A 27,804-nucleotide genomic window follows, 5' to 3' on the forward strand; every position below is an offset into this window, starting at 1 on the left:
GGGGCCGCGCGGCGCCGGAGCACCCGGCGGGCTGAGCGCCTCCTGCGGCCCGGCCTGCACGCCCCGGCTGCCGCGCCGCCCACGCCCCCGCCGCGTCCCGCGCCCCGCGCCCGGCAGCCCCAGCCCGGCCCGCGCCCGCGCCCAGGTGAGCGCCCCGCCCGCCGCGAGGCCCCGCCCCGCCCCGCCCCCGCCCCGCCCCGGCCGGCCGAGGGACCGGGCGGATTCCTCGCGCGTCAAACCACCTGATCCCATAAAACATTCATCCTCCCGGCCCGCGCCGCGAGCGCCCCGCCAGTCCGCGCCGCCGCCGCCCTCGCCCTGCGCGCCCTGCGCGCCCGTGGCCGGAGCCCAGCCCGAGCCGGGCGGAGCGGAGCGCGCCGAGCCTCGTCCCGCGGCCGGGCCGGGGCCGGGCCGAAGCGGCGGCGCCTGGATGCGGACCCGGCCGCGGGGAGACGGGCGCCCGCCCCGAAGCGACTTTCGGTCCCCGACGCGCCCCGCCCGACCCCTACGATGAAGAGGGCGTCCGCCGGAGGTGAGTGTCCGCGCCGCGCCCGGGCCCGGCAGGCGGGGGGCGCGGAAGGGGGCGGCCTACCCCCTCCCCGGAGCCGCAGGGCCCGTCCCGGGCTGCCGAGGCGGGGGAAGCGTCACCGGGCGGCCGGGAGGGCCACCGCAGTGCCGCGCCAGGCTGGGGCCGCGGGCGCCCCAGCCCCGGGAGGGCGGAGCCGGAGGCAGCAGGAAAAGTTGCTGCTTCCCGGGAAAGTTGACGGCGACGGCGGGGCCGGAGGTGGCGGTCCGGGGGTCCCCGACGCTGGGCCAGGTCCTGGGTGGGGGCCGCGGGCTGGAAGGGCGGGGTCCAGCCTCGGAGCGCCCCGGCCACGAAGGGGTTAACGATCGGGTTTTTGCAGAAAGGTGGGTACCGGGGGTGGGTGGGGGTGTCGAGCCGCCTCCGCCCCTGCCTCTCGGACTGGGCTCAGAACCTCCCGTGTCTCTGAGGTCAGGCCGCAGTGGGATGAATGGGGGCGTTGGCGGCAGTAGAGGGCGTGGGGGACAGGGTTGTCCCAGCGCTTCCACCAGGGCGGGCGGTGAGAGGAGGCAGCTATGCCCCGCCATCCGCAGCCCGAGGGACATTGAGAGGCTTGGCTGGGCGAGTCAGGGGCGGTGGGGCAATCAGGAACCCCGCCCTGGCAGTCCTTATGGGACTCCCCCCGCCCCCCGCACCGAGTATGAGGCAAGGGAGGGTGGGCTCCATGTGAGTTGGGCATGCCCTGCCTGGAGGGTGCTCCCCAGGTGCCCACCCAGGCTGCCCTGCTGATGTACATGGTGCCGCAGGCTGCACACACGTTTCCTTGCACGTGCACGTGTCTACACGGACTGCACACTTGCACACCGCTGGTGCACATGCATGCCAACGCCGCTCCAGTGTGCACATGCACAAACACTGGGTGCACACACGGACTCTGAGGATGCATATCTGTGTCCTCGCCCTCGCCTGCACGCCCACGGCCACACATGCATGCACGCGGCATCCCTGCTGTGGTCTCCACGGGTGGCACATGCTGGGGCCCCTTTCACAAGACCCACTCCCGCACCCACATGCCCATGTGTTGAGTGGGGAGGCCGGGCCCACTTGCCTGCCTCTGTGTCCTGGGGTTCTCCTCCTCGGTGTGTGTGTGTGCATGTGTGTAACTTGATATGCGTCTGCACGTGTGTCTGTGCGCGTGATCATGTGTGCCTGGGGCACATAAGCATATGTCTCTTTGCCTCCGGGGTGTGGGTACTCCTTGTGTGCCTAGGTGGGTTGTGGCCTCATCTGGAGCAGAGGCCCTGGGACTTGTGTTGGGGGCTTGATGAATGCCCGCAGCCCAGGGTATGAGGGGCAGGGTCTCCCAGACACTCCCCACCCACCAGGGCGGAGGCAGTGATAGGCAACAGTGGGCTGGAAACTGCCTGGGCAGGGAAGACCCATTTCAAGCCATGAGGTCAACACTGTGGCCAAAAGGCCAGACCCTGGCATGCTTGGTGGCCACTGCAGCTTGGGTGACTGGAGCACATGACCCAGCATGACTGCAGAGAAGCCCTGCCTCCAGTGCCTCAGTTTCTCCATGGTGAGGACCTTCTTGGTGAGGGGTTCTGTGGTGGGCTCCCCTGCCTCAGGTGTTGTGTAGGGTGCTGAGCAGGTGGATGCCCTGCTGCATGATGAGCAAGGGTGGCCCACTAGCACTGTGGCAGGGGCCCTGGGCTGGGGCTCGGAGTGGCCGGCCACACCTCCTGCTCCCCTGGCCACTACCAGCGGCTCATCTGTAGAGCGGGGACCAGCAGATCATTCTTGTAGGTTGTGTGAGGGTGAAACATGCCAGCAGAGGGGCGGCTGGAGCAGTGGGGCTGGCCAGTCTCTTCTTCTAAGCCTCAGTCTTCCCATCTATAAAAGGGGTACTGTTCTCCGTTCTGCTCCATTGAGGCGAGGAGGAAGCGAGCTCCATGCCAGGGGTGGGTATGGGTGGCCATCAGCACCTCGACCCCACCTGGCAGAGGGGCACGTGCAGGGCCTGCTATGGCAGAACCATGGCCTGGATTTGGGTCCTGGCTCAGCCACCTGCTGGCGGTGTGACCTCTGCCTCAGTCATCTTCACCTGCCACATGGGTCCATGTCAGGGATTATCGGGGCACTTCCAGGCTGAGGCCGGATGGAGTTGGCCCAACTTTCCCCATGGAGTTCTGACGCCAGTGCTCCTGCCCTCAGAATGCCCAGAACACCTCCCCATGCCCCCCCACAGCAGAGTCCTCCTCGGACCTCTGCACTGCTAGCTGGGCCCCTCACCCCATCCATTTGCAGAAGGGACAAAAGCCTCTAGTCAGGCAACTCAGGCCACAGGTGGGTAGAGGGGGTACAGGGCAAGGATGCTGCCCCGCTTGGGGGACACCCCCGCAGTCCCTTCACTCCCTTCCTGCCCTCCCCCGGTTCCTCACCTGGGGGAGCTATGGAACCCCTGAACCTCCGTTTCCCTGTTCCAGGGTCCTTCCACTGGGACTGGCAGAAATGTAGGTTTGCATGGAGTGAGAGGCAGGGGGGACGCTGAGGGAGGGCAGCGTGGCCCAGAGGGTTTCTGAAAGCCAGAGGGTTTGTGGAGGGTCTATGAAGGACACTGCCACAGGGGCTGGGGCCCTTGAAGGTGAGGGTGGGTCCTGCTGTCCTCGGAGGCTGGGGACTGGCCCACAGCACATGGAGGGGCTGGGATTTGTTTGCTGTTGCTGTGAGTGACAGGCGAGCGGAGAAGGCCAGGGTGTGTGGGATGGTGCCCGCCCCCTCCCTCTGCCCAGGGACGGTGCAGCTGCCTGGCACTGCCCCTCCTTGTCTCTGCCCCGGCCTTGAATTCGTGCTTTGTGGCTCGGACAGTCATGTGCAGCCGGTGCAGCACCAGGAGGGTCCAACTGGTGAGGCCAGGACGGGCGGGAGGCAGAGGAGCCCTCCTGCTGTCCTGGGCCTGTGGCCCGGAACCTCTCCCTGGGAGCCTCAGTCTGTGCACCTGGGAAAGGGGTCAAGAGCAGGAAGCACAGGGAGAGTTCCAGGATGACCTGGAAATGAGCAAATGTGTGTGTGAGCCAGGCGCCCCGCCCGGCCCTGGCACAGGGTTAGTGAGGGCTCCTGACACTTGGCTACTGTCTGATCAATGAGGTTCATGCTGTCCCGTCCCTATTCTGGTGAGCCCTGACCTCTGACCCCCACGCTGGCCTGCCTGACCCTCTGCAGCCACCCAGGGCATGGGCCTCGGGGTCCGCAGGAGCTGGCCTGGCCGCCCGCTGCCTCTGCAGCTATGCAGATGCCTTCTCAGAGCCCTCTCTGTACCCCTCAGTGGCCCTGCTCTGCCGCCTGGCTGCACCCAGGCCAAGGTCACAGGCGCCCTCCTCAAAGCCAAATCCCAGATGATGCATTTGCCCCAACCATCCATCTGCTTTCTCATCTGTTCATTCATTCATTCATTTGTTCCTGGACTGTCAGATTCTCATCTGAGCCAGGCAAATCAAGGGGTGTGATCCTTGGCGTCATGTATCTCTAGGATTAAATGCTTTAAAGGAGAGGAGGTCACAGAGTGGCCTGGGGAAGCCTGACCAGAGTGGCGGGCGTGCTGTCCCACCCCGCAAATCTCCCTGCACTGTCCCTGGGGCCCAGCTGGGTCCCCCCACACCAGGTGTTCTGTGCTGCCGTTTCTTCTTTTATCACTGTATTTTAAACATTTTGCACATCGGGAACTATTCTTGTGCATCATGGGTTTACTGGTGTGCGTGGAATCCCTTCCTGAGAATGCACCATCTTTTATTTATCCAACCCGGCACTGGCCTCCTGCACTGCCTGCAGCCACGGGGCTGGGCACCCAGAGACGCCGTTCGGCACAGCCCTCCCCACCAGGTCCAGGGCTTTTCACGTGCCCCTCCCCTGGTGCTTGGGCTGATTTCAGGGGGCTCAGCAGCAGGGCCAGATGCCCCCGCTCCTAGCCCACTGAGGCCTTTGACAACCGTGGGCCAGCCGGGTGGGAAATGGGAGTGAATAGAGCCTGTTTCCAGCCATCAGCTCTCTGGACGGCCATTTGTGCAGTGGTGTCTTGGGGCGGCTTCTCCACTGCCCTTTCACCTAGCCTCTGGTCTTGTCTACTATTGCCCGTGGGGCCTCTTCTTCGGAGCAGCGGGGCATGGGGTGATGCTGGCAGCGTCCCGCAGCTGTGTCCTGTCTGATGGAGGCAGCCCATGGCAGCCAGACCCAGGAGGTGGAATAGAAAGGCAGGGATGGGGGGCCGGGTGCGGTGGCTCAAGCCTGTAATCCTGGCACTTTGGGAGGCCGAGGCGGGTGGATCGCAAGGTCAAGAGATCGAGACCATCCTGGTCAACATGGTGAAACCCCGTCTCTAATAAAAATACAAAAATGAGCTGGGCGTGGTGGCGCGTGCCTGTCATCCCAGCTACTCAGGAGGCTGAGGCAGGAGAATTGCCTGAACCCAGGAGGCGGAGGTTGCGGTGAGCCGAGATCGCGCCATTGCACTCCAGTCTGGGTAACAACAGGGAAACTCTGTCTCAACAAAAAAAAAAAAAAGAAAGAAAGAAAGAAAGGCAGGGATGTTGGCACATCTCAAGAGTGGCTTTAGGAGGGGCTGAGTGGGCACAGGCCAGGGTCCCCATGTAGGTCCACACAGGCCTGGAAGGCGGTGAGTCCCATTCAGGGCCCTGGCACATGGAGCCGGGCTGATCTGGGAGTGGGTGTCAGGTGCCGGCCTCACTCAGAGCAGCCTGCCCTGGGCCCCTGGGTGCCTCCTGGCTCTCCAGTAGGCACCCTGGCATTCTTAGCTGTCTGTCATGGGTCACGGTCCATGGCGTTGAAGTTCTTTGGAATGTTGGTGGGTTTCACATAAAGGCTTTGTGGTCAAATGTGGGACCTGCAGATCAAATGATGCTGATGGCGCTCCTTTCCCACAGGGCGTCTTGGGCCCTGTTTTGCGGGGGCAGTGCCTTCTCTGAGAGCCACCCCTATGCGATGCACCTCAGGGCCTGGTGTGCCCAGGAACCCGTTTTGGGAAGGTGTTTGAGGTGCCTCAGAGGACCAGAGGAGGAGACCCGCGGGCCCCCAACAAGGGCTCCGGGATGGGCCCTGCCACACAACGCCCACACCCACGGGGCACCCAGTGGGTGGAGGGACCACTGCTTTTCCCAGCAGTTTGAGGCGATGTGCAAATTTAACCTTTGGATTTATGACTCTATTTCTTTGCAGCAAATGTCACGGGAAATGTCAGGCCGAGGCTGAGGCTGGGTGAGCGGCCCGTCGAGGAAGTGGGTAGGGCTAGGCAGGCTGGAGTGTCGAGGAGGGGCTCAGGCCAGAGAGGGCTCCAGGCCCCCTCACCTCCTCCTGGGAGCCTTCCTGGATTGTCCCTTGCTTGCCTGGATCCCCGGCACCGTGTCCTCAGTTTGTCCCGGCTGACACGACCTTGTTGAGATGTTGCCTTTATTTGCCTTCTGCCAGGGCTCAGATGAGGCCAGCTTGGGGACATGCCAGAAGTCACACCTTCCCCAAGGCTGGACAGCCGTGAGATCAGCTTGTGCAGTGCCGGCTTGCTGTGTGACCTTGGGCAGCTCCACCCTTCCTGGTCACTGTAAGCCTGGTCTGCAGTCCACGGCTGGTGGCCAGAGGTAGCGTTCCCAGCTCAGTGCCCTCAAGAGTAGGAAAACAGGTAGAGTCCTCAGTGTGCGGGCTGTGGGGCTCTGGAGGAAGTGGGTGGGGGCTGAGTGCAGGGCTGGGGTCGCAGAGGGCTGGTCGTTGGTGGTCCCAGGGCCTAAAGCAGGCCCTGCACACAGTAGGCACTCAGTAAAGAGCAAAAGGCAGTGTGTGGATGTGGAAGATGGAGGTAGATTCCAGCTGGGAGTCCCCAGTCCCCAGTTATGTGTCCCCCTCCTCTGCCACATGCCACATGTCATCATTCCAGGGCCCCAGCCTGGCCTGTCACCAGCTTCGCCCTGCCTCCCAGGTCTGGGCGGGTCAGGGAATGGTGCCTGCCCCCTGCCGCGTGCCAGGCCTGTACACTGGTGCAGGGACTCAGGCTCCCAGTGTCCCAGGAACTCGGCATCTCTCCCTCACGCACAGCTTCCCCCACTGCACACCTGGGCCTCCACATCCAGCCAGTCTGCTAGTGTCACGTCCTCCGTACCCAGGCCAAGCCCAGAGTCCCAGCCTCTTCCCACCTGTCCCCAAAGGCAAAATCAGTGTCAAACGTGCACCCCGTCTCCCGGTCCGTCCCCTTTACTCCTCACTGAGGGGGGGCCTCAGACCTGGCCTCCATCCCTGGCCTGTGGCTACCATGCCTGCCCGCCAACTCATTCCCCACCTGGGATTCCAGTGCTTCCCTAAGACATGTTACCAGCCAGGCGCTGCCTGCCTAACCTCCCCCATGGCTGCCCCTAGATGAAACCCTGGGCCCTTCGTTCTCAGGGCCTGGGCTACAGGGTCTCATGTAGGAACCTTCTTTTCCATCCTCTCTGGGGAAGCCCCTGTCCCTGGATCCCAGTGCCTGGCACCTGTGCCTTCCCCTTTCCACATGGCCTAAGGAGCTCAGGCCTAGCTTGAGGGTGCAGAAAGCCATGAGGGGTGAGGCAGCACACTGGCAGGGATGGAGGGCCCAGGTGCCGGTGAGGAAGAGCCTTTGCACCTTCATGGGCAGAGCCTGGTTCCTGTCTGTCCCTGGGTCAGCTCTGGGAGACCCCAGGGCTGGTGACCCTTCAGGCTGGCTGTCAAGTGCAGATCCGTTGGCCCAGATGGCTGCACAGGGTCGCGCTCTTTCCCCGGGGGAGCCACCTGCCCTCTGAGCCGCCTGCACGTGGCTATTGTGAAGCTGGAGCAGTGGTCTGGGAGCACCGCCCACAGGGCCTGGCCGTAACGGGAGCTTGATTTGGGCGAGCTGGAGGCTCCTGGTGGACCTGGCTGCAGGGACCCCTTGAGCACCCCCGTGTGGCATGGGCTCAACTAGCTGTGGATATCGAGACTGGTGATGGGGCCTTGGGGCCTTCTGGGCAGGGGTGGCGGGGCCTTCACCCCTGTCCTGCCCTCGGGGGATCCAGGGTGGACCCTGGCCGGCCCGTGTGGCCAGTGAGGACAGGCATGTGGGCCCTGCTGAACTGGAGCTGGAGCCTCTGCAGAATCCTGGGGGTACAGAGAAGGAACTGCTGCCTGGGGCCGCCCCTTCCATCGGTCCTTCTGCCATGAGGGTCCTTGTAGGATGTCCTGAGAGACACATTAGTTCATGCCAGGGGAGCCCAAGTGACAGTGGGGCTGAGGGAGAGGAGGCCTTGTCCCTGCCTGGTCCTTGGGCAGAGTCCTTAGTGGTGTCAGGGCAGGGTGGGACTGAGCAGTGGGAGGGTGGCCACTTGTCTCCGGGCATGGCCCCCAACCCAGAAGCCCCTTCCGCCCACTTGGGGAACTCGTTTGCCCACGCCTGGCCGGCTAGCAGCACAGCTGTGGAGGGAGGGCTGAGGCGCTGGCCCCAGGGCAAGCTGGATGTGCGCGCTGGAGTTCCTGCCGCCACCGCCTCCATGCACGCCACCAGGAACCTGGGAGTCGGCCCTGCACCCCCTCCTTTGGGGAGCCCAGCCAAGTTCCCACCCACACACTCTCCACTGGCGTCTCCGCTTCCCTCCCGGCTCTCCCTGGACATCCAGGCCCCCTTTCAGGGAGCATGGAGCTGGCTGGTCACTGCCCTGCCCAGCCCAGGGCCTCCTTAGGGCCTCCCAAGGGATGAGGCTGTGTGAGGTGGTACCCCATGAGCCCAGCAGGGATTGGCTGCTTGGGGTTCCCTTTGGGGCTACAGATGAGCCCCCCAGGGCCAGTGAGACAGCAGCAGGACTGCCATGGTTCCCTCAGCTGGGCACATCCCCTGCCCGACCTGCTGGGGCCGTGGGAGGGGCTGTGGTGTGAGTGTGGCCTGGCAGGTGAACCCCAAGTGTCCCCTGGGGAGGGCCCTCCCCCCGATCCTTGGTGCAGTTTCCGGCACCGAGGTGCACTCCCAGGGGACCTTGGCCCCCAGGGTCACTTGCTTCGCCCTTCATTCTCTTAGCAAATGCTTCCTGGCCTCAGTTCCAAGAGAGTCCTGTGCTGCGCAGCAGGGACCTCGAGATTCTTGACACGCTGTACCCCCAAGAGCCCCAGATTCCAAGGAGACACGCAGAAACCCACAAGGTCCCTAGGAGTGCCAACAGGGTGGGGGTTGAGGACTCTGAGCCCCCCGAATTAAGTACACATGGAAGCCACACTGGCCCCAGGACTGAAAGAGGAGCTGGAGCTGCTAGCCTGGGTGCTAGGGGGTCTCCAGTGTCCCCTAGTGGAAGCTGAGTGGCTGCAGGACAGCCCACCACCCGTGTGAGACGGTTAGGGGGGCTCTGGTTTGGGGGAGGGCGGGTGAAGAACTTGTGGGTCTGGAGGGGAGCAGAGGGAGGGTGGAGGCTGCGGAGGTGGATGGTGGGGCGAGCCCCCCTCGGCCCCAGCGGGAGGCTGCCCGTGGCTCTGGTGCTCCTGCGGCCTGACACGTGGCCCCCGCACACCCGGCCGCGTCCAGGCTGTCTTTTATCTCCCCGCCTCGGCCCCAATTTATGTCAGGCAGAGGCTGACACAGGGACAGGTGTGACAAGTGTCTGGCTTCCTACTTGAAAATTGGCAAAAGGAAAACTCTCCCCGTAAAGATATTCTATCTACATACCTCCTGGATGTCACTGCGAGGACCCGTCAGGGCCAAGACAGATGGCGGCCCTAATGGACTCCATTCTTCACTAGCTGCCGGAGCGGAGGCTGGTCCCCTGGGGTGGCCTGAGGCAGATGATGGGTGGCGGGTGGGGCACCAACCTCTCTTCCAGCCCTCCCCTACGCCCTGGCCTGCCCCCAACCCTGACCTGCCACCAGGGCCTCTGCCACAGCCAGGAACTCCAGGGGCAGGTGACCCAGACACCTGAGACCCCAGTGGTTCAGCGCCTCCACCCTCCTGGCTGAGAACCAGTGCACGCTGGACCCCAGCCTTGGTGCATGTCAGGACCGCCCCCACTCCCCCTTCCTGGCTGAGGTATCACTTCCTCCAGGAAGCTACCCCAACCACCTCACCTGAAGGTGCTGCTAGTGTCCCCTGCAGGCAGAGCCCTCCAGGAGGCAGGGTACTCAGGATCCCCTGGCCCTCAGATCGCAGGGAGCTTGATGTGGCAGGATGGTCTCCATCACTGCCTCCGGGTCCGTACATGATGAGGACCCTCGGGGCCAGGGGAGTCACAGGTTACCCTCTGGTGAACTGGGGGAGGGAGGGGCCGCAGTCCTGCACAGCCCCTGTGGCTCACTTTCTGCCTGGGGGTCCGCTATGTTCATCATCCCCACTGGCATGGGGCTACCCCAGGCCCAGAGTGAGGTCAAGACCCACCCAGCCTGTCACTCATGCTCACCAAGCTGGTGCCCCTCCCAACCTGAGTACTCCAGGCGCAGGAGGTGATGGGCCGTTACCCGGCTGGGATCCCATGGTGGCCCCACTGGGTCTGAGGATGGACACCTGGGGCAACACGGTGGTGCAGACAAGGGAGGGATTGGAAAGGGGCCAGCCTCCTTAGGGGTGGCAGGGGTGGGCCTGGGGTAGAAAAGGCCCCGGAGGGAGTGTGTCTGGAAATAGGGCAGGGCATTCTGGAGGGGAAGCTCCTTGAACAAAGGCCAGCAGGGGCGATGGCTTTGGAGCAGCAGAGCTCCGGGTGGTGCTGGCTTCAGGCCGGGGGTCAGGGCCAGGTAGGATGCCAGCAGAGCCCTTCCCCGCTGCAACTTGGCCTTGGAGCTGGGCTTTTGTTTTCTGTGGGGTGGGGATGGTGGTCCCTCCGGGGGTGATGTGAGACGGTCCTCCAGGGAGAAGCCAGGTGCAGGCTGCCCCATTCTGAGTGGGTGAATCAGGCACTTCCTGTGCACCCACCATAAGCCGTGTGCCACCCCCGCCACGAGGTGGGCCTTGCTATCTCCATTTCCAGCGGAGGGAACCAGTTCTGAGAGACTGGGGGGCCTGCCTGAGACCTCCCCAGGCAGAGCCAGGACCCCAACCCCTGGCCTGTTTGCAGGACTGCCCTGCAGGGCTGATCACGATGGGCAGGCACCACCTGCAAGACAGGCTCAGCCACCCTTCCTCCTGTCCCAGTGTCGGCATGAGACCAAACAGACAAACGAAAAACACCCTTGATTTTACGAGGTCGTCGTAGAAAATCTAGAAAAATACACCAAAGTTTTTTTTTTTTTTTTTTTTTTTTTTTTTTTTTTTTTTTGAGACAGAGTTTCGCTCTTGTTGCCCAGGCTGGAGTGCAATGGCACGATCTCGGCTCACCGCAACCTCCACCTCCCGGGTTCAGGCAATTCTCCTGCCTCAGCCTCCTGAGTAGCTGGGATTACAGGCACGCGCCACCATGCCCAGCTAATTTTTTGTATTTTTAGTAGAGACGGGGTTTTACCATGTTGACCAGGTTGGTCTCGATCTCTCGACCTTGTGATCCACCCGCCTCGGCCTCCCAAAGTGCTGGGATTACAGGCTTGAGCCACTGTGCCCGGCACCAAAGTTTTAAGAAAGAAGTTGTATTCGTCTGATCAGGCCGCCATGACAAAATACAACAGACAAGGTGTCCTAAACAGCAGAAGCATATTTCCTGAGAGTTCTGGAAGCTGTGAGTCCGAGATAGCATGGGCTGGTTCTGGTAGGGGTTCCCTTCCTGGCTTGCAGATAGCCACCTTCTCACTGTGCCCTCACATGGTGGGGGAAGGAAGGGTGGAGAGACAGGAGGGCATGCGTTTTCTGGGGTCTCTTTCTCCTCCAGGCCACTAATACCAGGGTGAGGGCCCCAGCCTTGTGACCTTATCTAACCCAATCGTCTCCCAAAGGCCCCACTTCCAAATACCATCACACTAGGGGTTTGGGCTTCAGCACGTGAACATGGGGGAGATGCAGACGTTGTAAGAGAAGTAAAGCCATCCGTGGTGCTACCTAAAGACGGTGCCCTTGGCACTAGGTGTGGGAGCCATGCCCCCACCCCGGGAGCATCAGTGCCTCATGGGCTGTGGGCCAAGGCTCTCTCCCAGGGCAGGACATCCTGGGCAATGCTGTCTCCAAGCTGCACGGTCTGCCACGTGCCCTTAGTGATGAGCATTTAGTGCATTCACATGACAAGCATTTATGGAGCACCTCCTGTATGTGGGCCACCAGCCCCTGTGGAGCACAAACCCCAGGGTGCTTCAAGCGACAGAAAGACCTGCTAAGCAGGCCAGCGAGGTGTGGAGTGGAACCTGGCAGTGGGCGGAGGTGGAGGGGCATCGAGGAGACCCTGGGAGCAGGGCCGCAGAAGTGCCTCACCCAGACCCAGCCCTCCCATTTCTCAAACGAGAAACCTAGCCAAGAGGCACAGCTGGTGCCTGAGTAGGGCCATGTGGCGGGGCCTGGGGATGACCCGGCCTCCAGGCCCGCTGCAGCCAAGACCGGGGTTGGAGAAGCAGCCAGCGGAGGAGTGGCCGGGGTGGGCGGGGCTTCCTGCAGGCCTGGGTCGCAAGGTTTTAAACACGCATTAACAGAAGAGGTGCTGAGGTCTGGTCCAGGGGGCTGCCCCGAAGAGTCTGAGTCTCCGGACCCTTCCCTGTGAGGCTGGGGGAGGAAGGAAGGGGGATGGGGGCAGGTCTGTTGTAAAATCATCCAGACAATTTTAGGAGAATGGTTTATGCCTTTGAAGATTTGAGAAGCCACCGTTGGGTGGTCTGGGCAGGCCAGGAGACCAGCTGGGTCCTGGGGTGTCCTCTGTGGGATGAAAGGTCAGGCCGCCCATTCTTTGGGGCTTACATGGGGGGATGAGTGCAGTGTGACCTGTGCCTGGTCCCCTGACCCCTGATGACCCTGTGTGGCCTTGGGCTTGGAGACCTCTCTGTGCCCTGGGCTCAGTGAAGTGAGTCCCAGACCAGACATGCTGAGGCAATGAGGCTAGACTGCCCGGCCTCCCTGAGGGCAGCTGACCCCCTTCCACTGGCCCTGCCCAGTGGGGCGGCGCCTCAGCCTCGGGAAGTAGCCGAAATACACTGACCTCGTTTTCCAAGAGGCAGCGGCACCTGGGCCTCCCACCCTCGTGGGTGAGAAGCCGCCAACAATTTCCATCCCAAATTGATTTCAAATAAGGAAGAGTTATCACACACAATCATATAGGAATAATTTATCACTTGTTAATAAAAGAGCAATTACTTATTCACGTTGCCGCTGCGTGCGCGCCTCGGTTTGGTTGCGGGGACACACTGGGGGCTCTCACAGCAGCTGAGAGAAGCCTGTGTGCATTCAGCCAAGGTCAGGAAGGAGGCCCAGGGCTGCCCACCCACCCAGTGTCAGGCGGCCCTTGCCAGGTATTGGCCGTGCACCCCTACCCCTTGCTCCTGAGGGACCCTGGCATGGAGTGGGGGCTCGGATCTGTGACAGAGGGGATGGGAGCAGGCAGGGGTAAGGGGAAGCTGGGAGTGGGGCTTCATCACAGGGCCAGGGCTGGGCAGGGTCAGCAGGCAGGAACTCTGAGGCTGGGCGAGGGGAGCAGCTGCCCGGCCTGCAGGGAAGGCCCAAGCACAGAGCTGGATTTTTAAGCCAGAAGCTGCCCCTCCAAGGTGGCTGGATTGCAGAGTCTCTGGGGCCAAGAACCCATCTTGTCCTGGGAGACCCAGATGCATCCTCAGCCACCCCCGGCTGAGCAGGGGATGGCAAATCAGCCGGGATCCTCCCTGGCCAGACGCCAGCTGCCCTGGGGCTGCGTGTCCACGTGCTCTGAGCTCTCACCGCCCCTCTGTCTCTTCCTGTACCTCGGAGATACCTGCTTCTAACCCACGTGTCTCCGCCTTCTGGAAGATACACTTTCTTTTTTTTCGTTTTATTTGTCTCTGTTTTCTGAGATTTCAGTGCCAACTATGCCGTTGTTTTTAAAACAATAACGATCAGTCAGCACTCTCTTGCACAGGGTTAGCACCTGCACCCAGCCTCGGAGGCTGATCTGGAGAACGGGCTCAATCTGCCCCTGCCCCAGTCCTGGGAGGCAGCCGATGCCTGCTCCCTGGCTTTGCCAGCGGTTGCCATCACATTCCCACAGCTGCTACTCCAGCTCTGTCTCCTCCAGCACACTCCCCAGCATGGCCGTCTCACTTCCATCAGTTACATTCACAGCCAGTGTTTCCCGACCCAGGTCACATAAATGATCTTCACCGTCCTGCCGTGGGGTAGGTGACCTTCCTTCTCCTTCATGGCCTTTTGTTTTTATTGAGGTTTACAGTTGACCCTTCTTCCCCCATCCACCACCCTCATGGGGTTACTCTTCCCTCCATCAGGGCTTGTAATGGGGTCTCATTTCTTTCCCTGGATAAAGATTCACCCCAAGCACTTATCCTGCTGCCCCATAACGTTTCCCTCTACCACCTGTTGAGGTTCCAGTTAATGCTTCCTGGATCATGCGTTTCCCTCTCTCCGGGTTTGCACCTTGTTTTGGCTGAAGCCTAAGCCTGACTAACTCTCTGAAGGAGATACAGTGAATCATTCCAGAAGTCTTCCTGTATTTACAAGGATGTTCAAGCTGGATTGTCTCAGTCCAGAATTCCGTGTTGAAATGAGTTTCCCCTCAGAGCTATGAAGCTGTTGCAATTTTGCTTCCTGGCATCTAGTGTGCTATGCAGAAGGCCAATACCACGCTGCCTCTTCCTTTTTGTGTGTTTTTTTTGGAGAGTCTCACTCCGTCACCCAGGCTTGGAGTGCAGCGGCATGATCACGGCTCACTGCAGCCTCAAACTTCTCGGCTCAAGCAATCCTTCCACCTCAGCCTCCCAGGTAGCTGGGAGGAAAGGCTTACATCATCACGCCCAGCTAATTTTTCAGTTTTATGTTTTCTTGTTTTTGTTTTTGTTTTGTAGAGACAGGGTCTCACTGTGTTGCCCAGGCTGGTCTCAAACTCCTGGCCTGAAGCTGTTTTACACACCTCAGCCTTCCAAAGTGCTCGGATCCAGGGAGTGGACACTTCCTGGATCACCAGGCATGCATGACTGTACCAGGTTGCACGTTGCATCTTTGTGACCAGCTTCTCCTCCTGGAGCTTCAGGCCTCTCTTGACTCTCAGGTGCCTGAAAGTGCACTGTGAATGCCCAGTAGAGGACTGGCTACCCAGCTTTGGGAAGTTTTCTGGTGTTATCTCTTTGTTAACTTTTCTCCGATTTTTGTTTTCTCTTCTGAAACTCCCCTTAGGTGTTCAACCTGTATTTGTCTCCTGAATCTCATTCATTTTTTTTTTCTCCTTTTGTTTTGCTTTTTGGAAGATTTCTTTGACCTTGTTTTCCAACACTTGTATTGATTTTTTTTTTTAATTTTAGCGATTCTATTTTTAATTTCCAGTCACTCTTTCTTCTTGCCTGATGCCTCCTTGTTCATAGTACCCTGTTCTTGTTTTAAATCTCCTTCTGTGCCTAGGAAGACACAAATTAGATGCTTCTTTTAATTTTTGTCTTTTCCCCACACTGCCTGCTTCCTCCAGTGTCATTTCTCCCTCTTTTTCTGCATTGATACGTATTCCAGAGGCCTGTTGGTCACTGGTTTTCTGGACACTTTTATGAGGGAGGGTGGTTGGCTGCTCTTTTGAGACGTCGCTTGTCTTCTGCCCATCTGCCCCAGGCGCTCCTGGGTGCCAGCGGTGGAACCCCTTTCTCTGGGTGTTTCTCCAGGGGAGCAGCCTGCCACTGTGCTCCCCACCCCTCACTCTGCATCACCCTCATTTTAGTGGATCTCTGGAAGGAGGAACACATGTCTCTCATGCAGATCCCTGTGTCCCTGTGTCTAACACACGGTGGGTGAGCAGGGGAGGGGGACCATCCGAGCTGCCTGAGAAGCCCCAGCAACTCGACTGAGCACAAACCTGGTCTCCCGTGAGATGAATGGGGCTGCACGGCCCCAGGCCTGTCCTCCAGCCTCCTTTCTCTGCTGAGGCTGAGATGGCAGAAGCAGCGAGGAAGTGGCTCCAGGTGGGTTTGTAGCACAGCCTGGCTGCTGCCCCCTCCTCCAGTCCAGATGCAGCCTGGCCCCTGCCTGCCACATCTCCGTGATAAAGCAGGGCTACTGCCAGCTCAGGCCAGAGTGGCCTTGCAAGACCACTGGAGCAGAGGGGTCCTTGTGGCTCTGAGATGCTGTGAGCTGTGCCTTGCCTCCCTGGGATCCTTACCTGAGACAAGGCTGACCTAGGTCCGAATGGCAGGCCTCTGGGAAGGCAGGATGCTGGCCCCGGGGCCCAGGCCTGGGTGGGGGCTGGGTGGGGTTTCTTTGGGGTCCTGCGGGGAGGTGGGTGCTGGTCTCTCATTGACCTCACATCACTGGTGTGGGACAGACTTGGAGGGGGCTGGCAGATTCTCTGCCTGCTCTGTGAGGGGGTACAGAGGCTGCCTCTGAGCCCAAGGCTGCAAGACCCCAGGGCCCACCCTCAGCCGTCCCTGGGGAAGGCAGCCTGGGCTGAGGTTGAGGTGCTATGGGGGATTAGGGAGCCCAGAATGGCTGCCCCTCCTTGCTCTGTCATCCCTGGGGCTCACGGTCTACGCTGGTCTCCTGGGGATAATGGTGATAAGGATATTGGTGATGAGGATGGGGGGTGGGCAAGGATCTTGGAGCCCCGATTTCGTGCACTGGCTCCTGGCCTCACAAGATGGCCAGCAAGGTGCTTGCCTCAGTGCCTCATCTGAGGAGTGGGGTTGACAGTCACCCCCTGACTCTACTATGGGAGGCTGCAGCACAAGGATGTCATGAAATCTCCAGGATTAAGGACAGGCTATACCTTGGGCTGTCCCAGGAGGCCAGGGGCCCTCATCCCTCACTCCCCCTCCCTTATCCTCTTCCCCTCCCCATCCTTGGGCCAGGGCCACACAATACTGTCCCACTGCTCACCTGGGGTTTCCTGTCCTCGTGTGAGGTCAGCCCCAGGCTGCCCTCTATCTAAGGAGCTTGCACAGAGCTGGTATGACGGTGGTAATGATGATAATGATGGTGATGAGGATGAGGATGGCGATGATGGTGACGAGGATGGTGATGGTGGTGATGGTGATGAGGATGGTGATGGTGATGGTGATGATGATGATAGTAATGGTGATGACGATGCTGATGATGATGGCGATGATGATGATAGTGATGGTGACGAGGATAAGGATGATGGTGATGATGGTGATGAGGACGGTGATGGTGGTGATGGTGACAAGGATGAGGAGGGTGGTGATGGTGATGATGGCGATGATGATAATGATGGTGACGAGGATGCTGATGATGATGGCGATGATGATAGTGACGGTGATGAGGATAAGGATGATGGTGATGATAGTGATGAGGGTGGTGATGGTGATGATGGTGAGGATGCTGGTGATGATGGTGATGATGATGATAGTAATGGTGATGACGATGCTGATGATGATGGCGATGATGATAGTGATGGTGATGAGGATGAGGATGATGGTGATGATGGTGATGAGGATGGTGATGGTGGTGATGGTGATGAGGATGGTGATGGTGGTGATGGTGATGAGGATGGTGATGGTGATGGTGATGATGGTGATGGTGACGAGGATAAGGATGATGGTGATGACGGTGATGAGGGTGGTGATGGTGATGATGATGATGAGGATGCTGGTGATGATGATGATAGTAATGGTGATGACGATGCTGATGATGATGGCGATGATGATGATAGTGATGGTGACGAGGATAAGGATGATGGTGATGATGGTGATGAGGACGGTGATGGCAATGATGGTGGCAAGGATGAGGAGGGTGATGATGGTGATGAGGGTGGTGATGGTGATGATGGTGAGGATGCTGATGATGATGGTGATGATGATGATAGTAATGGTGATGACGATGCTGATGATGATGGCAATGATGATAGTGATGGTGATGAGGATAAGGATGATGGTGATGATGGTGATGAGGATGGTGATGGTGACAAGGATGAGGAGGGTGATGATGGTGATGAGGGTGGTGATGGTGATGATGGCGATGATGATAATGATGGTGACGAGGATGCTGATGATGATGGCGATGATGATAGTGACGGTGATGAGGATAAGGATGATGGTGATGATAGTGATGAGGGTGGTGATGGTGATGATGGTGATAGTGATGAGGTGATGAGGATGCTGATGATGATGGCTATGATGATAATAGTGATGGTGATGGTGATGAAGATGAGGATGATTATGGTGATGATGATGGTGATGATGATGATAGTGATGGTGATGAGGATGCTGCTGCTGCTGATGGTGATGATGATAGTGATGGTGATGAGGATGAAGATGATGGTGATGATGGTGAGGATGCTGATGATGATGGCAATGATGATGATAGTAATGGTGATGAGGATGCTGCTGCTGATGGCAATGATGATAGTAATGGTGACGAGGATGAGGATGATGGTGATGATGGTGATGAGGATGGTGATGGTGATGATGGTGACAAGGATGAGGATGGTGATGGTGATGATGATAGTGATGAGGTTGTGATGGTGATGGTGACGATGAGGATGAGGATGATGATGGTGATGATGACAGTGATGGCAGTGATGGTGATGAGGATGGTGATGGCGATGAGGTAATGGTGATGGTAGTGATGGTGGTAACAGTGATGAGGATGGTGATGATAGATGGTGGTGATGGTTATGATAGTGATGGTGGTGATGGTGATGAGGATGGTGATGATAGTGATGGTGGTGGTGATGGTTAGGATAGTGATGATGGTGATGGTATGGTGATAGAGATGAGGATGGTGATGATAGTGCTGGTGGTGGTGATGGTTAGGATAGAGATGATGGTGATGGTATGGTGATAGTGATGAGGATGGTGATGATAGTGATGGTGGTAATGGTTATGAGGATGATGGTGATGGTGATAAGGATGGTGACGATCATGATAGTCATGGTGATACTGATGGTGATGGTGATAAGGATGGTGACAATCATGATAGTCACGGTGATACTGCTGGCGATCATGGTGATGAGATGATGGTAATAAGGATGGGGGTGATAGTGATGTGATGTTGGTGATGGGGATGGTGATGATGAGCATGTTTACAATGATGATAACAAGGACAGAAATGCCTCTGCAGCCTACTTTTCCTTCACAACCCTGGCCATGGGTCTGCAGGAGCAGCCAGGTCTTAGGCCATGGAGGGTGCTCCAGGGCATCCCGTTTGCAAGCAGGGACTGTTCTCCCTTTCCTCTTGTTTCCTGGACCAAGTGTTCTCATCTTCAACATTTCTTTGTTCTTAACTGTGAAGATCCTTTTAGCAGAGGCTGGAATCCTGATGTCTTGGGAAGCACATCGACACGTCCGGGTCACCTCCTTCAAGGCCCTGACCAGCCCAGGGAGGCAGCTTGATGTTAATGGGTCATAAGCCACCTTGGTGTGACCTGGCCAGAGTCCCTGGTACAGGGTACAGGGAGGGGCCTCGGCGCAACCTCTGCAGTGTTTCAGGGTGGATAGACTGGCATGGAGGGGCGCTGGCCCCAGAGAACCCCTACCTCAGTTAAACCACCGCCCTCCTCAAAACTACCTGCACTAGATTTGTCTCCTCTGAAGTGCCACCGAGTCCTTTCCTCCCAAGCCGGACTGTGTCATCCAGCACGTCCTCTGCTGTCCCCTGCTCCTTACAGCCATTTTGTTCTGTATGTGTGTGTGCGTGCGCATGTGTGTGTAATCCCAGCTACTCAGGAGGCTGAGGTGTGAGCCACCCCTCCCGACTTCTTTGTGTTAAGTTGTCCTTTTATGCGTGTTTGACTGTGAGCCTCTCGACAGCCTCTTTTGCAAAATGATGGTTTTTCTTTTGACCTGCAGAGTATTTCAGTATTTCTGAGTCTCCTTCTTGCCTAGAACCCCTCACCCCAGGCCTCCATGAGACGCTGACCTTGCAGACCTCAGCCTGCACCGAGGTTGCTGGGCTCTATTCACCTGGCCATGTGACTTCAGCAGGACGGTGGTCTTCTCTGACCCTTGGTTTCCTTTTTATTAGGCGGGGGTTTGAGTGAGCTCTGCTGGGGCCATTGTGAGGGTGAAGGTGGCAGCACCCACACCCGGCTTGCTCACAAACCAGGTCGGCAAACTGTTTCTGTGAATGGTGTGATACTAAATAATTCCAGCTTTGTGGGCCACACAGTGTGTCATAACAACTCAGCTCTGCTGTTGTCGCGGGAAAGCAGCCATGGACAGTGCGTGAAGACATAGGTGTGGCTGGCTGCCAAGAACACATCCTTTACAGAAGCAGCAGCCAGCCCTGGGGCCAGTTTGCCAGGTGCCAGCAGAATACCAGGCCTGAGGCCTGAGGCTCTGACAGGGGTTCCACTCTGGCCCCCGACTCAGAGCTCTGGCCTCGGCTGGGACGATTCCAATGGGAACATCCCAGGCTGAGGAGGATCCTCTGCTGCCTCTTGGACCTCTCATCCCATGAGGAGCGCTGGATCCCACTGGCCCTGCATGGCTAGGCTTCTCCGTGGTCTTAGCAGGCGCTGTTCACGTGTCGTGGGCTGGCTGCTGCGCCCAGCTCAGTTTCTAACGTGAAGGGCTGGGCAGTCCCGGGGACAGCTCCAATGGGAGCCTGTCCAGCTACTCTCCTGCTGACTGAGACTGATCTGAGGCTGCTGAGAATGAGCCAGCAAGAGCCTCAGGACCCACACGTGTCTTTCAACAGCAGAATAAATTCTGCTCGGGCAGAGGCTGCTCGCCTGCCTGGTTGATCATGTTTTACAAGTGCCGAGGGCACGAGAATGCATGGGGATGTGCCCACCCATCGTCCTCCACTGCAGTGGCGGCAGACCTACCAGCCGGGCCTTGGCTCCTGGGAGGGGCTTGAATCCCAGCGACCCTCTACTGCTCAGCAGATTCTGCCTGAGCCCTGACCAGCCCCGGGGGCTCTTATTGTGTGTTTCTGGTTTGCACACCTACTGTGTGCACCCCAGGGTCCATTGCATGCACGGGGTCTGTGCTCCTGCCTCCTGCACCCTGAACTTGTGCTCCCATTCTTCCTCCTGCCCTGTCCATGCGACACTCTGGGCTCACAGGCAGTGGTCAGCCTTGTGCATACAGCAGATCCGGGGGTCCCGGGGCGGGTGTGGAAGGGCTGGGGCTTAGGTCTGGATGCTAGCTCATGGGAATGGGCGTGGCCCTGCAGAGCTAGGCACCAGGTACTGGGCAGGATCAGGCAGGCAGATGGGCGTCGGGGGGCGGGTGTGTGGCAATGCTGGGCCCAGGCCTGGCTCAGGGTGCATCCCTAGGGTGGGGGCATGCCAGCCACCGGCCACTTCCTCATTAGCATCCTCTGGGGACTCAGCTGGCTCTGGCTGCTGGATTGAATTAGCTGCGGGACCCAGATGAGCCCTTGGTGGAGACAGGATTCTCCAGATAATTAGGAAGCGGGTGTTTGTTGGCTCCTGGTGGAGTGTGGAAGAGCAGGGTGGGCTCTCGCTTCCTGTGGGGCAAGGGGGAGCTGGCTGAGCAGGGGTGGCTGAGCCTTTAGTGCCCAGCAAGACCTTTTAGCACCCCTGGGGCCATGAGGCTGGGAAGCCTGCTAGCCCTGGGGCTGTGGCGTCTCCTGCTTTACTTAGTATTATTTGTCTGATAATATCTTTAATTATAAGATTTTGTGTACTTTTAGGCATGTTTCTTGTAAGTAGCATGTTGCATTTGACCTTTGGTTGTGTTTGCTATTGATTATACCCACATCAGTTCTCACGTTCCTCAACTTGACACCCCCTCCAAGAGAACTGGCTGGACTGAAGGGCCCAGCCCTGGCCTAGCCTGCTGGCCCTGGACCCACCCACATCCCGTTGTCTCGGTGAGCTCAGCATCACGGGCAGGGACAAGCCCTGCTCTCCAGGGCAAGGCATGGAGCCGAGGGGGCTGAGGGAGCACCAGGCATACTCGGGAGGCCAGTTCCAAAGGCTCTGCTGACACTGGGCCTCAGTTTCCCCCACAGCATGTAGCTAAGTCCGGTACCCTCTCAGCAGGCAGGTGTCCTTGCCAGTTATTGACCTGGCCTGCCCACCCCACCACTGCAGCCAAGATCAATAAGGAGCAGGAGCCGGGGCCAGGGCAGCAGGGACTGGTGCCCACAGCCCCAGGAGATGTGGGGCCCCTCAAGGGCAGACTGCCCCCACCAGGAGTTGCTGCCAGCCTCCTGCCCCCGCACCCGGAGCCCCGGAAGGGCACAGGAAGCGCCGTGGGAATGGAGCTGCCCCTGCACGTGTCTGGGGGCCTGAGGATGGACGGTGGGTGGGTGTGCATGTGAGAAGCAAGCGAGGATGGGGGACAGATGGATGGGGGGCGGGGGGAGTGAGTCAGTAGTGGAGGGCCAGGAGTGGGGAGCAGGTGTGGGAGGGGTGCCCTGACCCTCTGTGGTGTGGGGATGACACAGGCCCGCCACCCCCGCCCAGAGCTATTTCTGGCCTCGGTACGCTGAGCTGTGGCCTCTTGTTCTGCCTCATAACTGTGGTCTGTGACGTGACCGCCTCACGGGGACATGGCTGCTGTCCGAGAGGATCCTGAGCTGACTGATGTCCCGGCTGTGCTACAGCTGGCCCCACCCCGGCCCCAGCCTTGGGAAGCAGCAGCTCAGAGCCTCCCTGGAGACTCCCCTCCCAGCCACCCATGGCACAGGAGGGCAATGCCTGCCTCTCCGCCTGTGGCTGCAGCCCAACCCCTCCATGCCCTCCCCCATTACTAGCCAGGCCACCAGCCTCTGTGCTTGGGCAGGACACGCCTCGTGGCCCCTCCGGGCAGCACTGTGACTCCCTCCTCCGGCTGCTCCTCCTGGGTAGTCTGGGGTGGGATCAGGCAGGGCTTCACCACTCATTGTCTGTTGCTTCATCTGTAAATGTATTGCTGACTCACATCTTTTTATAGCAGATGATGGGACCCTCCGGTGATCCCAGCCCAGGGGTGGCATGGGGGCCTGAGGGCGCCAAGCTGCACATGGATGAAAGCAGGTGCTCGGGGCCTCCACAGCTGCCTGCCCTGTGCTGCCTCCTGGCCTCGCTGGGCAGAGGCAGAAGCTTGCCTGTGGGACCTCAGGCCAGGCTTGGCGGGGCATGGAGGTGGGCAGGGCCCCAGGAACAGTGGGGGCCAGGGATGACATGAAGAAGGCCATTCCCGCTCCGCTCAGCTCTCTGGGCTCCTGGGGTGAGCTGCTGACCTCAGCAGCCGCCTGCCAGGAGCCTCCCACTACCACTCCCCCATCCCCCTTCTCCACCCCTCCCTTCTGCTCCTGCCCTCCTGGCCCTCCTCCCTCTGGCTCCTCCTACCTCCTCCCCTCTCTCCCTCCCTCCCTTCTCACCCGCTCCTGCAGTGAACATGAACAGACCTCTGCTCACCTGGGCCGCTTGCCGTTCCCGTCGGGGGGATGCGTCCTGCACTGTTTTCTGCCCGGCCTCCTGGGCCTTCAGCCTGGTGGTCCTGGGTCCTGCCCTGCCCAGTCTGGCTGCTGCAGGGAGAGGCTCCGGTCGGTATCCAGTCACTGTCCCCCACTGGGAAAGATCAAAGCCTTCCAGGCAGGACAGCCAGCCCTCCCCCCACTGTGGCTCCTGAGCCAGGCCTGGGCTGAAACAGGACCACCCAGCCACGACCCAGCCCTGACAGCAGCAGGGCCATCCTCTGGGGGGCGTCCCGGAGGAGACCCTGGAGGAAAGAAGAGACGCAAATTGGCCTGGGATGGTGGGAGAGGCACAGAGGTACCAGTCTGTGTGCAGCTTGGGGGTCTTGCAGGTTCAGGTGGCCGCGGGGCCAGCCTGGGGGGGACAGTGGACAGGCACACTCTGCAGTTTCTCTGGGAAGAGCTGGGGCTGCGGCAGGGCTGCTTGCTCACCCCACGTGCAGGGAGCAGGAAGGACAGAGCACATACTGGATGCTCCGTGAGAACGGGGGGCCAGGGTGAGAGTGGAAAGGGAGGTCAGGGAGGCAGGGAGGCCAGGCTGTCTCCGGAAGGATGGTAGAGTATCCTGTTGGAGTCAGCCAGGCAGAGAGAGGAGAGAGAAAGGTGGGCGAGATGGCCAGAGAGGCCTGGTGGCCTTGAGGCTGCAGAGCCCACGGGGACGGGTCATGGGCCCTGGGCCAGGGAGGTTTTTGGGGTAGGGAGGGGCTGCAGTCCACCATGGGGACGGGGGGAGGAGGCTGGTGAGTCACCAGTCGGGCCCCTCGGGTGGGGTCAGAGGACGCCCTCCCACCACCTGCCTGGGTCGCCCTCGTCCCAAGGCCCCGGCTGTGAAGACAAACCCATGCCACAAAGTTGGGTTTGATTATCTCATAAAAGATGCCCCCTCCTGCTCGCTCAGCAGAGGGGTTGCCATGGAGACCAGCGGGCAGGCCCCAAGGGGGGCCGGGCTGGAGCCAATTACCGTGGCTGCAGTGAGAAGAGAGCCCACCTCACCCAACTCTCAGAAGTTGGTTTACGAAAAGCAGTTGTCTCGGCAGGAACCGAGCCGTGTCTTTGCGCCCGATATCCACTTCCTGGCAGAACTGAGCGCCACGTGGCCACTCCCCCACGTCCTCCCGTGTCGTCCCCCCTCCCGCCCCCAAGCCCGCGCCACCATGTGGCTCAGTCCTGGCACCTCACCGGGGTGTGTTTAGAGTGGACACAGCGGCTTCGGGAAGGAGGAGATTCCTGAGCACAGGGCTCTGTTCCGGGGGAGTGAGCTAAGCCCTGACCACAGCTGAACTCACAGCCCACAGCTTCGGGCCTGGAGCCACAGGACGGTGGCGATGTGGCGGGCGTGGTCACCATGCATGGCTAGTCTTTGGTGGGTGCAGTCAGTCGCATGGTATGGTCGGTGACAAGGCTCAGGTGGTGACCCCCACAATCAGTGATGTGGTGTGGTCAGTAATATGGCAGAGTCCCCCCGACACAAGCACCTGGGGCTTCCAACCTCCTGGCCCCCGGACAGGAAGTGCCATTTACATAGCACAGTTTCCCTCTGGTGACAGCAGGTGAGACACCAGTGGGGAGCTGGCATGGTCAGGCCCCACCTTCCCAAGAAGAGTGTATAGAAGGAGAGCGGAGGGGTGTCCGCCGTGTAAACAGCACCAGGGCCAAGCGCTTTCCTCACCCAGCCCACCCAGGGCAAGGCCTCCAGACCGCCAGCCCTGGGCTGCCATTCTCTCCTTGGTAGCCAATAAATGGCCCTGGGGCAGGCATGGCACGGGAGGCCCCCAGGCTGTGGGGAGGGGGTCTCGGGACCTGCGAACCTGAGTCTGGAAGGATGCACGTGACCAGGGCCCACTGTGTGTGCTGGGCTTGCTGGGCTCTGCATTTGGGGCGTCTACACTGTCCGCCCAAGTTGAGAGGACCCAGCGGGGCGGGGGCCACAGAGTGGGTTGGAAGGCCCGGGGATCACAGTTCTGGGTCAGGGAAGCTGGCTGTAGTCCGCTCCTTCCTCCTGCCTGGCTCCAACCCCAGCACGTAGCCTCGTGTCTGCAGAATCCTGCTCAGGCAGCTGCCGAGGAAGGTGTTAGCTGTCAACCCAGGTGTTAGCTGATAACTCAAGTGTTAGCTGATAAGCCATAACCCTCCCAGGGGGATTCACTTTTTAATAGACTCGCTCCTGAAGGCGGAAAGAATCTCCAGCATTAGAAAAGGGGTGGGGGCTCAATGGCGGAAGGCGAGGCAGGAAAGCTTGCTCCGGGGTGATTGGCTCCGCTGGTGAGACCAGCTCTGGATGCGGCACCCCAGCAGGGGCTACTGCCCATGTAGAGCCTTGGTGAAGCCCCAGGTGCGTCTGGCCCTGCAGTGGAGGAGGGGTTGCAGGCCCCAGGGGCTGGCGGGGGAACCGACTGGGATGCTGTCCCTGCTGACGGCATCTGGGTGGGAGGGGCGCAGGCAGCTGGTACTGCAGGGGTTGGCTGGGGAGGAGTGAAGTCCTCCCAGGGAGGAGATGGAGCAGAGAATGAGGCCAGGGGGCGGAGGCTGCAGGAGGGGTTCCTGCCAAGTTAGGAAGTGCTTGAAAGGAGGAAGTGTGGAGGAGAGAGCAGCCTGCCTGGGTGGCTGTGGGACGTGACTCCTCCTCCCGAGCCCTGGACACACTTGCTCTCTACCCCGGCCCTTGGGCAGCCAGGCACTGTCTCTAGAATAGCAGAGGTGCCCAGAGGGACCCCAGCCCCATAGCAGTGTTTCCTAGGCCTTGTGGGTGGACCCTCCACTGGGCCCCCTGGGACTCCTACAGTGTGGGCTCCCTATCACTGCCGTCCTGAGGAGGCACCTGCAGTCTCGAGTGCCCATTTCAGGAGGCCCTTGTGACCCGGCGGGCCGCTCCCGAGTATGTGAGCACTGGACGTGTGGTGTGGGGAGTCTGCAGATGTGGCTTCCAGGGGGAGTGTGTGGCTCCGAGCCGTGTTCTAGCCCAGTGTTGGCCATGGAGCCTGTGAAGCGGTGATCCTAACATCCCAGTTCCCAGGGGTGGCGGCCACATCTCCGTCCCAGCCCCAGGACCTCCTGAGACCCAATCCCCGGGGCCACCTGGCTCCAGAACCTCCAGCTCCTCCAGTACCCCTGCCCTGCCTGCTAACCACCCTGTCCTCTGCCCGTAGGGAGCCGGCTGCTGGCATGGGTGCTGTGGCTGCAGGCCTGGCGGGTGGCAGCCCCGTGCCCAGGTGCTTGCGTATGCTACAATGAGCCCAAGGTGACGACGAGCTGCCCCCAGCAAGGCCTGCAGGCTGTGCCCGCGGGCATCCCGGCCGCCAGCCAGCGCATCTTCCTGCACGGCAACCGCATCTCACACGTGCCGGCCGCCAGCTTCCGCGCCTGCCGCAACCTCACCATCCTGTGGCTGCACTCGAACGTGCTGGCCCGAATCGACGCGGCCGCCTTTGCCGGCCTAGCCCTGCTGGAGCAGCTGGACCTCAGCGACAACGCGCAGCTCCGGTCCGTGGACCCTGCCACGTTCCACGGCCTGGGCCGCCTGCACACGCTGCACCTGGACCGCTGCGGCCTGCAGGAGCTGGGCCTCGGCCTGTTCCGCGGCCTGGCCGCCCTGCAGTACCTCTATCTGCAGGACAACGCGCTGCAGGCGCTGCCTGATGACACCTTCCGCGACCTGGGCAACCTCACCCACCTCTTCCTGCACGGCAACCGCATCTCCAGTGTGCCCGAGCGGGCCTTCCGCGGCCTGCACAGCCTCGACCGCCTCCTGCTGCACCAGAACCGCGTGGCCCACGTGCACCCGCACGCCTTCCGTGACCTCGGCCGTCTCATGACGCTCTATCTGTTTGCCAACAATCTATCGGCACTGCCCACCGAGGCCCTGGCGCCCCTGCGTGCCCTGCAGTACCTGAGGCTCAACGACAACCCCTGGGTGTGTGACTGCCGGGCGCGCCCGCTCTGGGGCTGGCTGCAGAAGTTCCGAGGCTCCTCCTCGGAAGTGCCCTGCACCCTCCCCCAACGCCTGGCAGGCCGCGACCTCAAGCGCCTAGCTGCCAGTGACCTGGAGGGCTGCGCTGTGGCTGCCAGGCCCTACCACCCCATCTGGACCGGCCGGGCCACCAGCGAGGAGCCACTGGGGGTCCCCAAGTGCTGCCAGCCAGACGCCGCCGACAAGGCCTCGGTGCTGGAGCCTGGGAGACCGGCCTCGGCAGGCAACGCGCTGAAGGGGCGCGTGCCGCCTGGTGACAGCCCGCCGGGCAACGGCTCCGGCCCGCGGCACATCAACGACTCCCCCTTTGGGACTCTGCCTGGCTCTGCCGAGCCCCCACTCACCGCAGTGCGGCCCGAGGGCTCCCAGCCACCCGGGTTCCCCACCTCAGGCCCTCGCCGGAGGCCAGGCTGTTCCCGCAGGAACCGCACCCGCGGCCACTGCCGTCTGGGCCAGGCGGGCAGCGGGGGCGGCGGGACCGGTGACTCGGAGGGCTCGGGTGCCCTGCCCAGCCTCGCCTGCAGCCTCGCCCCCTTGGGCCTGGCGCTGGTGCTGTGGACAATGCTGGGGCCCTGCTGACCCCCAGTGGACATGACAGTGTGCTCAGCAGCCAGGTGTGTGTACATACGGGGTCTCTCTCCACGCCGCCAGCCAGCCGGGCAGCCGACCCGTGGGGAGGCCAGGCCAGGCCCTCCCTGACGGATGCCTCCCGCCCGCCACCCCCATCTCCACCCCATCATGTTTACAGGGTTCGGTGGCAGCGTTTGTTCCAGAACGCCGCCTCCCACCCAGATCGCGGTATATAGAGATATGCATTTTATTTTACTTGTGTAAAAATATCGGACGACGTGGAATAAAGAGCTCTTTTCTTAA

The 27,804-nt window shown here is 60.4% G+C and overlaps 1 protein-coding gene across 1 annotated transcript; it reads left to right on the plus strand.

Annotated features, from left to right (window-relative positions):
* Nucleotides 1–211: 211 nt before the first annotated feature.
* RTN4R (reticulon 4 receptor) lies at nucleotides 212–27,804 on the plus strand. Its single transcript, XM_039462526.2, has 2 exons — nucleotides 212–532; nucleotides 26,111–27,804. The coding sequence occupies exons 1-2, from the start codon at nucleotides 511–513 to the stop codon at nucleotides 27,508–27,510; spliced, it is 1,422 nt and encodes a 473-aa protein (XP_039318460.2). The 5' UTR covers nucleotides 212–510; the 3' UTR covers nucleotides 27,511–27,804.

The sequence above is a fragment of the Saimiri boliviensis genome, chromosome 21 (genome assembly GCF_048565385.1).
Source record: "Saimiri boliviensis isolate mSaiBol1 chromosome 21, mSaiBol1.pri, whole genome shotgun sequence".
Taxonomy (NCBI): domain Eukaryota; kingdom Metazoa; phylum Chordata; class Mammalia; order Primates; family Cebidae; genus Saimiri; species Saimiri boliviensis.

Excerpts from the sequence above, each read along its gene's own strand:
- RTN4R (XM_039462526.2), top strand. The coding sequence starts at position 511 with ATGAAGAGGGCGTCCGCCGGAG. Across the intron at positions 533-26,110 it reads GAAGAGGGCGTCCGCCGGAG|GGAGCCGGCTGCTGGCATGG; the intron begins GTGAGTGTCCGC and ends CTCTGCCCGTAG.